Genomic DNA, 11,642 nt, shown 5'->3' with positions numbered 1-11,642 from the left:
AGGACCTGCTGGAGCTGGACCGGGTGAACCACGAGCATCGGGGGAGCCCAAATCTCTACCTTTCTCCCCATCCCTAAATAATATCTTTCAGGGCAATCTTAGCAGCAGGTCGGGGCAGGACCTGACTTTCCTCCCTGTCCCCTTTTGAGCTGGCTGTCCCAGCCTGGGCAAGTGCCACGCAGCCCCCAGCAAGCCCCATGCCCCGGGGGAAGCCCCCAGGGCAGAGGAGAGGACGAAGGGGACCAAATCCCCTTCACCTGCCTGCCTCGGTCCCGCTTTATCCCACATTCAGGCTGCACGCCCTGGGATGGGTGTGAGCATCCCTGCCTCCAGGCCTTCACAGCGGGGTCACCTCCGGGACCCCACGGAGGGATGCTGCTGGTACCCGCGACGCTACGGGATGCTCGAAGCACCCACGGGCCACGGCCACGCCGCGTTCCCCCAGCTTGCAATGACATCTAGTGGAGCTGCCTTGGGAAACCTCAGCCCGAGCGGGCTGGCAAGCCTCCTCCAGCCTTCCCAGGGAGGAATTTTCCCCTCCAAAGGCACGGGGAGCAGGCAAGAACCAGCACCCAGTTTCTGAGTCGGGGCTGGCCACAGCACAGCTTTCCAGGAGCTAAAAAAAAAATAAATCATTTTTCCACACCAACACCCAGTTCCCTCCAGTGTGTGCACAGACTGATGTAAGATGCGTGCTTAACCATTATGGGATTACCCATACGGGGATTATTACCATTATGCAGAGCCTTTTCCATCAGGATCCCCCCCCCATCCCCAAAACATCACCAATAAATGGTTTTGGGGTGTCAAACACTGCTCCTGCAAAGCCAACGGCGGCTGATGGCAACTGAACCACCCCGAGCCACAGCCAGGGAAGCGCCGGTTCTGCCTCTGAAGGCAAGGAAATAAAAATATATGGTGACCAGAAGGAAAAAAAATTAATAATGTGATAATGGGTGTCACATGCTGGCAGCTCCCTGGGACCGTGCAGCACCCAACAGGTTAACGCAGCCCGCTCCTATTTTAAAACTGGAAGAGCGCTGCTTGATCCTGATTCATTCCTTTAGAGATATAATCATAGTCTTTATGAGATGTAATCATAGTATTTATTTAAGAATTAAGTGTGTCTGAAAGCGGCCTAAACTCCCTGTGCAAGAGCTGAGTCAATGCCTCAGTGCCTGACTCAGCGCCGCTTCCAGAGAGCCAGTTCCTGGCTAACGCGGCAAATTCCCGGAGCCGCAAGGCAAGGGGGCACCTTGCTTAGGGGACACGGGGCGATAGAGGAAGCCTCACAAGCCCCAGAGCACCCAGCGAGAGGAGCGGGAGTTGAGGACCATTGGTTTAAGGAGAAAGGATCATCCAGAGCGATGCTGTATTTTGTTATATGTATTTATTTAAATGAGCAAAAGCAGCACAGACAGGGGAAGGGTAAGTGCCAGTGGCAGCTTTTAAATGACAGAAAAGGAAAGGAAAAAATACATTAAAACATCACGAACAAACATCACTTTCCAAAGACAAGCCAGGCACCCTAGATGCCAACTTGTCAGGGTACCGTTGGGTCACCTCGAGGTGCTGAGGCAGTTACCGAAGCAGCGATGGAGATTCCGAGCCCGGGTTCCCCAAAAACCTCCTTTGCGGAGCAGGTTTGAGACCTGCCACCCCTGTTCCTGAAGGAGACGGGGCTGGGAAGAGGCTTGTGACCATTCCCAGCTCCTTTCCCACCACGTGGAGGAGAAAGTGCTTTCAAAGCAGCCGGGGCCAAACCGAGCCGCGTGCTGTGTTTTAATTAAGCGCCGGAGCAAAGCCACAGGGGACAGAGCAGCCACCAACCTAGACGAGCCAGTGGCTCAGCGATGCTCCGCACCAGCTGCCGGGCACCAGCATGCTCCAGGGGGGAGGAGAGGTCCCAGCTCTCATCCCATCCCCTGAGATTTCTGTCTGCCCCCAGCCTGGCTGGAGAACAGGCGGTGAAATTCATGTTTAAAACCCCCAAATTTGCCTTATTGCACCCTTGACTTACTAGAGGACAGCCCACGGGTGTCCCCACCGCTACTGCCTCTGAATTCTCCTTCCCCTCGGATAAAGTCCAATTCTGACATTCCCCCAATCTCTAGTGGGAGGAAGGCAAAAAAAAAAAATTAAAATCCCTTTATTTCATCGCTAAAAATGTGCAGTGCCCAGAATCCATAGTGTCCTTGAGCAGCCAGCTGTTAGCAGCACAGCAACAGCCAAAAAAACCCAAACCCCCAAAATTTTAAAAGCTACGCGCGCTGCAAAAGCCGCAGCAGCCGCATCCTCTCTGCGGGGAGCGCCGGGTACCAGCTTACCCCGGCACAAGCTACAGGAGCTCCCAGTTGACCTCCAGTTAACACCAGTCTGGGGTCAGCCAGGGCTGGGGCTGAACTCTGAGCCCTCCGCTCGCCCTCATGTCCGGGCAGAAATTCCCCCGCCATGGGGATCCCGGACCACCGACCCCCAGGGTTCTCTTTGGCAGGTTTGGTTTGCATCCCCCCCCCTCCCCCAGCCCTCCCCCCCCTTGTTACTTCTTAAAGAACTTCTTGTTGAGGAGGAAAATGAGCAGGTTGACATTGATCTTGGCCTTATCGAACATCTTCATGACTGCTACGCCCTCGTATTGCAGCTGCAGCAGGTCCTGGGGGAGAGGGGGGGGACACATCACAACCACCAGCCCCCCATGGCCAGCCAGGGGAGGGGGCTGGCCCACCCTCGGCATCCCCCAGGGGTGAGGGGAGCCGGCACGGAGCTGGGTTTCCATTGGGACGTGCAGCAGGGAAATGCACGGCGAGGCTGCCCCCGGCTCAGGGCAGGGCTCCGAGTGTGTGTGACCCTCAAACGAGCCAGATTTGGGGTCACCACCACCCCCACCCCCCCGGTGCCCCAGGATGGGCTCCCCCCACCTGATAGTGCAGCTGGAACCGCTCCATGTCGATCCCCATGAATTTGGCTTTCACCTGGAACCTGCCCGGTTCCTCGCAGGGGGTGATGTCGAAAATCACGTTCCTGAACCTGACGGGACAGAGCCAGTGGCTACCAAGGGGGGCTTCGTGGCTTTAACGCAACCAAGGACCAGGTCACCCAGCCAGTGCAACCCCCTCGGCACACGAGGGCAGCCCCCCAGCCCAAAGACCCCCCTCCCATCTTCTCCTGGTGATACCCAAACCCACTCACCACATTCTTGGTGGGGGGGCAAGGGGGGGAAGATGCCAAGCCTTTGTCCACGCAACCAAGGACCAGGTCACCCAGCACAACCCCCTCAGCACACGAGGGCAGCCCCCCAGCCCAAAGACCACCCCCCCTTTCCCAATCCCACCTCTGCCATCTTCTCCTGGTGATACCCAAACCCACTCACCCCATCCTTGGGTGGGGGGCAAGGGGGCATGATGCTGAGCCCGCGTGCACCCTCCACCCACGCTACGTTCCTCTACCTGCCCAAGCTTTGCACCACAACAGCTCGTCCCACGGCCTGGGGACCACGTACTGGCTGAGCGGCAGGTCCTCGATCTCCAGCAGCACCCCCTTCTCCAACAGCCGGGCCGCCGTGTAGCGCAGCGACTGCGGTTTCTTGCTCTTCCCGCTCATCCTTGAAGAGAAGGGACCACGTACACAGAGCTGGTCCCCAGCCATGCGCCACCCCTCGGACCCCCAGCATCTCCAGGACCCCCAACATCCAGACAGCACCCCAAAAAAAAAAAATTTGGGTTTTTTTCCCTTTTTAAATTCTTGCTTTTTTTGTAAGGGTACCTACTTGGTGGTGCTGGCTGCCAGGTTGTCGAGGCAGGTTTTGATGTACTGGTTGTAATAATCGATTTGCTCCTCATAAAACAAGGTCTTGGCGTTGAGGCCCTGCAGGGTCTGCCTCAGCTTCAGGAGTTCCCCTCTGCGGTGCTGCCGGTACCGCCTCTGGTTGCAGATGTCCTGCGGGAAACGAGAAAGCTCATCCGACTCCTTCTCAGCAGGATCTGGAGGGGGGTTGAGGTGACCTCCCCCAGCTCACCTTGGCCAGCTCGTTGATGAGCTCCTGGTACTGATGGGCAGAGTCCACCAGCCCCAGGCTCTCCAAGCGCCGCAGGTTGCGGATGATCTTCCGCTTCTTCTCCTCCATGGACAGCTGGTTGTTGGCAGCCAGCGAACGGTTGCGTTGCAGCTTGGCAGGGGTCTGGGCATCCCGCAGCGCTCGCCTCCGCAGGAGCTGCTCGTGGGTGGCTTCCTAGGGATGAGAAGGGGGTGAGCCAGGCACACGGCTGGAACGGGACGGGAGGAGATGGAGCCACCAACCCTTCCTCACACCCACTCTCAGATACGTGTCTCCTGGCCCCAAAAGACGTGCTGCCTTCTCCGAGAAACAGAGCCCGGCCACTGCGGGAGCAGAAAAGCAGCAACCAAGGCTTCGAGAGCAGCAGGGCAGCGTTCTGCTGAGGGCTTGTTTGCCATTCCCCACCCCGAGAAACTTTTTAGCTCGTCCCTAGAAGCAGCCTCACGCATCCCCACCTCGTGCTCCGAGGCCAGCGTCCACAGGATCTCCGGGAGGGAATCTCCTGGCTGCGACTGGATCACATCCACCAGCATCTGCTTGGTGCTAGAGGCAGGGGGAGACATCAGGCGGCCACTCCGGACCCCCACCCTCCTCCTCATTTCAATCCTCAACTCATTTAGGTTGGAAAAGCCCTTCGAGATCGTTAAGTCCAACTGATGAATTTAGCTGCCTCCCAAAGGTTTTTTGCCCGCTTTGAGCATCCCGACCCCCGCAACTCCCCCACAGCCCGGCCCCACCTCAGCACCAAGCTCCTGGTGTCGCTCTCCTCGCTGCTGGCCGCCGGCACCAGCTTGCCCGTGAGGGTGAGGGAGATCTCCATTTTGCTGAGCTGGGAGAGCATCTGCTCCGCATCGCCGTCCGCCGGGCTGGCGACAGTCTCCCCTGGGAGGGCAGAGAGAGCCCAGGTAGCCACGGTGGGCTCAGGGCAGGTGGCTTCCCCGTGCCCAAAGCAATCCGGCTAGAGCTTCACCCAAGGGAAGCATCCCCCCCATCTCCATCCTCCTCCTGCCGAAGCGGTGGTGGGTCCCAAAGCTCTACCTACCGACGAGGGACTGGACCGTAGGAAGCTCGTCGAGGTCTTCCAGAAGCTCGTGCAGGGGGTCGCCGTGGCGCGGCGCGATGGAGTCCTGGTGCTCGAGCAGGAGCTGGGTGGTGCAGGGGAGGAGGGTGAGCACCGAAGGGGCCAGTTGGGAACGGTGAGATGCCCTCTGCCCCCCAGAGAGGACTGAGGAGTTAGGGAGGGGCAGGGGAGGACAAGCAGCAGAGAACCTGTGGAATCTGGATCATTCTCTTGCTTAAAATGGGGGGGGGGGGAAGAGGCCAGGGGGAGCCGTGGTGGTTGTGGGATAGAGGAGTGTGATCAAACGCAGCAGAAAGCCCAGGAGGTGGGAGAAGACATGGAGCCCGCTTGCTTGCGGTCAGGTCCTACACCCTTTACCTTGTGCGTGTTGATGAGCTCCCCCACCGTGATGTAGATGACCGGTTTGGCCACTGCCACCATCTCCGAGTACTCGTCCACGTTAAACCTCTCCTCCAGCTCAGGGACGCAGCAGGCAGCAGAGATGAACCTCCTGCAGAGAGCCACCTCTTTGGTCACCCCAAACCCCCACCGCCGGCTCACAGCCGCCTTCCCCCCACCCCCAGCCCCGAGACCACCCTGGTGCCCACCTGAACTTGTGATGGGTGTCCTCCAGGTACTGGTTGACCCCACAGAGATGCGCGTTGTCCCCCTCGAAGGCCTTGCGGGCGGCCGCGTGCTGCAGCACTTTGGCGATGGAGCCCAGGTTGCGGCGGTGGTCGGGATGCAGGGTCACCCCAGCCGAGATGTCCACGATGTCAAAGCCGTCGGGGGCCACCACGGCTGGGTTCATGAAGCGGTAGTAGAGCAGGTTGCCCACGATCTAGGGTGCAAGACAGGCTGTGTTTGGGGGGAGTACGGGGGCTGGTGGCCAGGGATGCAGCAGCTCGGCAGGGAAGGCTCTTTGGTCCCGGTGGAATCCACCCAGAGGGGACAACAGCGCAGAGAAGAGCCCGTTGTTGGCATTTCCTCAGTGGCTCAAGGAAAATATCGCCTTGAAGGTGTTTTGAAGTCAAGAGGACATGGCCTTCCATAGAGGAGTACTAGCACTTCACAGGCACACACCGTTGGACCCCCCCCAAGCCCCCCCCAAGCCCCAGGGTACCTTGTCGATCTCCTCTGCTGAAGCCTTGGGGAATTTCTCAGCCAAGGATGTCCTCAGGATCTTGGCCACGTAGCGCATCCCATAGCTGAGGAGAGGGCAGGGCAAGGTCTGTCAGCACGTGAGGCAGCACCAGGTCTGCCACCCTGCCCCATCCCCACCACCCCTCACCCACACAGCGGCCAGCCCCCAGCCCTGGGGCGATGGAGGAGTCTGCAGGAGGGGTCAGCAGCTGCAGCATCCCCCCAGCTCCCTCCCCTCCCACCAGCCCAGACCCCCCCCCACCCCCGGAGAAAGCCTTTATCCTCCGAGGTTATCACAAAGCTCAGCTTCTTCCTTGCAAACACCTCAACACCTGTAGTAAAGCGCTCCCAAACAGAGTGGCAAGAACCACCAGCCCACCGGGGCTGGTGGAGGAGCAGAAGGAGCAGGATTTCCCCTTGTTGCCAGGGCAGTAACTCAGGCCTGCAGGAGCCAAGGGGCCAGAAGCCCCCCCAGAACCCAACCTCCCTCTCCAAGACCTCGCCGAAGCTACCTACAAGCCAAGAGCGCCGCAGGGACGTGGCCTACAGACCATCGAGATACGTACGGGATCTTGTCCACGGAAGAGGTGATGGCAGAGACAAACTTGTCCGTCATCACGAGGAGGTTGCGGATGGAAATATCCAACCGCCTTTGGACCTCGGGATGGCTGAGAGCCTGCTCAGGGCTGACCTCGTACGGGAGCTCGCTGTAAATGGAAGACAAGGTCCCATCACCATCCCAACTCCCGGCACCCTTGGCCTAAGCCTCCTTGCCCAGGGCCTGACCTTTTCTGCCCGCTCTGCGACTCGGTCTGGTTGATCCACGCCTTGTAGATGTCCACAGGGTTGGTGCGGATGCTGAGGGTCTTGTCCTGCAGGACCTCCTGCACCGGGCCACCCAGGATTTGCCGCAGGGCGTTCTGCCCGCGTGCGTTGCGGTAGAAGCTGACCACTAGCCGAATCACTGTGGCGTTCCCCATCAGGATGTCGTGGACGTGGTCCACCTTGGACCTGGGGAAAGACCAGGATGGGGGAGGGGGGGGAGGGGAGATGAAGGGGATGGACCCATTTGTTCTCCAACGCAGCAGCCAGGAGAGAACTGCATCCAAGCTGGTGTTCAGCCTTTTCCTGGACCTCCCCCCACATCAGGCACCCATGGCCACCCACCTGATCTCCTCCTGCAGCGCTGCTTTGAAGAGCTGGAGCAGCAGATAAGCCTCCCGTGGGTTGGACGCGTAGTTGTAAAGCGTAAAGATCACCGATTCCATGAACTTGGTGGACTTGTTCTGGGGCATCTGGAAGATCAGCCTGGCCAAGTAGACAGGCTGCGTCTGCAGGAACGAGGAGGAACACCAAGCTAAGTCCAAGCGTCACGAGGGGTGGTGGGCACAGCAGACCCCCACCAGCCCCACCTGCAGCAGGTAGAAGAGATGCTGGTAGGCTTCCAGCTTCTGCCGCTTCTCCTTGCTGAGAGACTTGAGCCCTTTCTGCTTGTCTAGGGACATCATCTCCGAGAGCTGCTCCTTGTTCTTCTTGGTCAGCTTCTTGCAGTGGGACACCACCTCCTGGAGCCACGTGGGTGAGGGGAGAGAAGGGCTGGTGGCTGCCGGCAAGCTCCGGCATCCAGCCCAGCTTCTGGGGAAAGAGCCAGAGGCATCCCAACGCCCCCCACAACCCCTCCAACCATTTCAAAAAGCCAAGCAGAGAGAAATTCACGGTGTGGTGTGATGCCAAGGAGGGGAGCAGCAGCTCCGTGCCGGCTGAACGGGCTTAGGCACCATCACGCGAGGTGGCCAAGGTCCTCTCCCCACCTGCAGCGTGATCCTGTTCTTGACCAGCAGCCCAATCTTGATGTCCATGAGGTCCAGGTCACTCTCCAGCTGCCGGCTGGCGCGGATCCTCTTCACCACCTCCTCCTGCAGCCGCAGCACCTCCGACTCCTCCCAGAAGTCATGCTGGCTCTGCTCCAGCAGGTGGATGAAGCGCCGGACGATGCTCAGCGGCGGGTTCCTGGCATGGACTGCGGCAAGGCACGGTCCCACCATGAACGCTTGCAGGGAAGGTTGAGCAGCCACCCCCACCGTAGACCCTCGGAGCCCCAGCATCTCATCGAGACACCCCGCATCCTCCTCCCCAAAAAAAGCATCTTGTGATGCCGGGATGCAGGACAAGGCCGTGCCACGCTGTGTGGTACCTCCCCAGGAAGGGCACCAAGAGCAGCCCTGGGGATGCTCTAGCTGATGCTAAGGGACCACCAAGCCACTGGCCACAGGGACACTGGTGGCCAGCCTGCCACCGCCTCGCCACTGTGCAAGGCCGGCAAGGAAGGAGGCAGAGTCCCCTTCCTAATTAATTAATTACAGCCACTTCAGAGCAGAGACGAGCAGGCACTTACCCAGCATCCTGTAATCCCCACGGGCCTTGTTAGCTCGTACAAAAGCCTGGATTTTAATTACAGCTTTAATCTGCCAAGGCAAACAAGGGGGTGAGAGGTGGTTCCCCGCAGCATCCCCAAAACACAGGGGGAGGGAAGAGTTGGGTGGACACCCGGCTGCCTGCTCCCGCTGCTGGGAATCTGCCCACGGCCTGGGATGACGGTCTCCACAGCCCGGGAATTTCAGGATTTCACTCTCCTCAGCGGTTGTTCCTCCTCCACTCGCCGTATTTCACGTGCCACCCGCCGCTCCAGAGGCGCAGCTTCACTTCCCACACACCCTTTCCCAGAAAATTTCCGTCCCCTCTCGTGGGCACCTTGAAGTCCTCATTGGTTTTTGATGGAACCGGAGGGGTTTTTTCTCTCCTCAAGCTTTACAGATCCCGATAATTTGGCTTCAAGACCCACCAGGCATCCTTTCCCACCCACCCATCCCACTGCAAGGATGCTCCGGTTCCTCCCTCCAGTTGCACCGCCAGCGCTCGGGGCAGAGATCCACCCGCCCCGCCCAGGATTGTCCCCCTCCGTTCCCACGCGTGGTGACACAGTCCCGGGAGGAGTTTTCCTCCCCATCCCATCACTCACATTCTGCCTGAAGTAGCACAATCTCTGCCGGTACCTTCTCCGAGCCCGCCACATCCTCACGGCTGCCTGGATCTGGCAGGGATGGTCAAGCGGTTGGATACTGAAAGGGCTCACTCAGCCAAAGCAAACGGGGGAAAAGGAGAAAAACCGGGGGATTTTTGCTAGATTTTTCCCCCAGCCCAAGATATCCCCCCCCCATCCCCTCACATAATGCCCAGCCATGCCCTGGTCCAGGTTCTGTATCCTCCATCCCCTGCTGTACCAGGCAGGGGGTAAACTCTGCACTTACTGCCCAGTAACCAGGTGGTGATGCCCGACGTGGGAGTGAAGGGGAACCCAAAAAAAAAAAAAAAAAAAAAAAAAAAAAAGGCGACAGGGAAGCATCCAAAAAAAAAAATAAAAAAAGGGCAACGGGGAAATCTTCCAAACCTTGATCACAGCATCCACGTTGGCTCGCAGGTAGCACAGCCTCTCCAGGTACGCCCTGCGCTGCCTGGACCCTCTCCACCAAGCCTGGGCGTAAGAAGAGACATGGGGCTACCGAGACCTGCGCAGGGTCCCTGCTGCACCTGGTCGGGTTTGGCAGCCTGCACGAGAGAAGCATCTGACACAGGACGGCAAAGCAGGGGAGCAGCACCCAGAGCAGCCGCTACCAGAAAAAACGAGCCCTGTGCCATAATCTGTAATACCCTGGGGGAGTCCAGCCCCACCCCCACCATGGTTTGCATCCCCCCCCCCCCCCACGCAGAGGTGGGACAGATTCTGCTTATGTCACCTGGATCCTGAGGGCAGCCGGCTGGTGGTCCCGCAGGATGTGCCGCCGTGCCGCGACCTCCCGGCGAACGAGAAAACCCCGCAGCCGAGCCTGGAGCCTCACCACGAAGGGGACGTGGGACCCCCACAGGCGCTCCCGGTCGTGCATCGTGGTCACGCGGGTGATGACCGACTGGGGGGACACCACGCACCGGCTCAGCACCAGCGACGCCACCAGCATCCCCCACCCCCCCCAGCACCATCCTGCCCGTACCTGGATCTCCTGCCGGCTCAGGTGCGTGGTGTTGAGGTCACCATCCTGCGGGCGCTGCCAGCTGCCCTCGAAGGTCTGCAGGCTCAGGTAGTACTCAGCACCATCCTGCAGCCTGTGCCGGACCCAGCACCGCTTCCCGCTGCCTGCAGAGATAGACGGGTGCTGCTGGGGCAGGGGGATGCTGCTCCGCTGGATGGCTTGGGTACCCCAGGTTTCTGGGGGTCTGGGGTGGGGGTGGGGATTTCGTGCAGCCCCCAGTTTCACCTGCGTGGCTCTTGGTGGCCATCAGAGCCGCCAGCTGCTCCTGGTAGGCGGCGGCACAGGCGCTCGCCACACCGCACAGAGCCACGTCGGGGTTGCGCAGCACCCGCAGGGTCTGCGCCGCCTTCCCCTCCTTGATGGCCTGGTTGATGGCGGCAGTGCCCAGCGCCACTGCGGGGGCAAGGGGGGGGCTCGTTGAGACCCTTCACGCCTCCCCCCCACCCAGCGCCAGTGCCGGGGGGAGCACTCACTCCTCCTGGCTGCCACCGTGTCCTGGTTAGCCCTGCTGACGCCTTCCCGGATCTCTTCCCACCACAGCACGGCTCCCTCGTCCTCCGTGGCCTGCAGAGATGGTGGGGGACGGAATAGGGGGGTCCAGTGAGCTGCATGACCCCCCCCCGCCCCCCAAGAGTTTCAGCGGCGCTGGTCTTGTGTGCTACAACTCCCCTCGAGCACCCTGAGCTCTGCAAAGCACCGCACTGCCGGGGTGGGGGTGGCTCGAGGGGATGGCACCCTGGGGGTGGGGGGGTGGGGAATGCTGTGTGGCTCGAGGGGATGCCACACTGTTGGGGAGGGGGGGATGCTGTGTGGCTCAAGGGGATGCCACACTATTGCGGGGGGAGGGGATGCCACACTGTTGGGGAGGGGGGGATGCTGTGTGGCTCGAGGGGATGCCACACTGTTGGGGAGGGGGGGGATGCTGTGTGGCTCGAGGGGATGCCACACTGTTGGGGAGGGGGGGGGATGCTGTGTGGCTCGAGGGGATGCCACACTGTTGGGGAGGGGGGGGGAAGCTGTGTGGCTTGAGGGGATGCCACCCTTCTTGGGGTGGGGGAGGTGGGGGGGATGCTGGTGTGTGGCTCAAAGGGATGCTGCACTGCTGGGGGGCAGCGGGGGGATGCCACGCTGCCAGGGGTGGTGGTGGTGGGGATGCTGCGTGGCTCGAGGGGATGCTGTACTGGCAGTGACGGGATGCCATGCTACTGGGGAGGGGGGGGGGGAATGCCACGCTGCTACAGGGAGGGGGGATGCCACCCCACCTGGGGCTTTCAGCCTTCGCGCCTGGGCCAGCACGTGG

The 11,642-nt window shown here is 60.4% G+C and overlaps 1 protein-coding gene across 1 annotated transcript in view; it reads right to left on the bottom strand.

Annotated features, from left to right (window-relative positions):
- Positions 1–1,373: 1,373 nt before the first annotated feature.
- IQGAP3 (IQ motif containing GTPase activating protein 3) overlaps positions 1,374–11,642 on the bottom strand; it is a 16,067-nt gene continuing 5,798 nt past the window's right edge. Inside the window, exons 9-32 of the mRNA XM_055792405.1 lie at positions 11,045–11,127; positions 10,816–10,947; positions 10,568–10,735; positions 10,304–10,446; positions 10,052–10,222; positions 9,706–9,789; positions 9,277–9,348; positions 8,653–8,722; positions 8,069–8,277; positions 7,670–7,822; positions 7,425–7,588; positions 7,044–7,268; positions 6,824–6,964; positions 6,238–6,322; positions 5,723–5,955; positions 5,493–5,625; positions 5,097–5,199; positions 4,792–4,936; positions 4,510–4,597; positions 4,016–4,228; positions 3,767–3,936; positions 3,500–3,601; positions 2,919–3,027; positions 1,374–2,653 (exon numbers count right to left, since the gene is read on the bottom strand). Coding sequence (XP_055648380.1) covers positions 2,540–2,653; positions 2,919–3,027; positions 3,500–3,601; positions 3,767–3,936; positions 4,016–4,228; positions 4,510–4,597; positions 4,792–4,936; positions 5,097–5,199; positions 5,493–5,625; positions 5,723–5,955; positions 6,238–6,322; positions 6,824–6,964; positions 7,044–7,268; positions 7,425–7,588; positions 7,670–7,822; positions 8,069–8,277; positions 8,653–8,722; positions 9,277–9,348; positions 9,706–9,789; positions 10,052–10,222; positions 10,304–10,446; positions 10,568–10,735; positions 10,816–10,947; positions 11,045–11,127 — 3,310 coding nt within the window. The 3' untranslated portion in view covers positions 1,374–2,539. The remainder of the gene's footprint in view (positions 2,654–2,918; positions 3,028–3,499; positions 3,602–3,766; positions 3,937–4,015; positions 4,229–4,509; positions 4,598–4,791; positions 4,937–5,096; positions 5,200–5,492; positions 5,626–5,722; positions 5,956–6,237; positions 6,323–6,823; positions 6,965–7,043; positions 7,269–7,424; positions 7,589–7,669; positions 7,823–8,068; positions 8,278–8,652; positions 8,723–9,276; positions 9,349–9,705; positions 9,790–10,051; positions 10,223–10,303; positions 10,447–10,567; positions 10,736–10,815; positions 10,948–11,044; positions 11,128–11,642) is intronic.

This window comes from Falco peregrinus, chromosome 19 (genome assembly GCF_023634155.1).
Source record: "Falco peregrinus isolate bFalPer1 chromosome 19, bFalPer1.pri, whole genome shotgun sequence".
Classification (NCBI taxonomy): Eukaryota; Metazoa; Chordata; class Aves; order Falconiformes; family Falconidae; genus Falco; species Falco peregrinus.
This window is presented reverse-complemented; position numbering and strand designations above follow the sequence as displayed.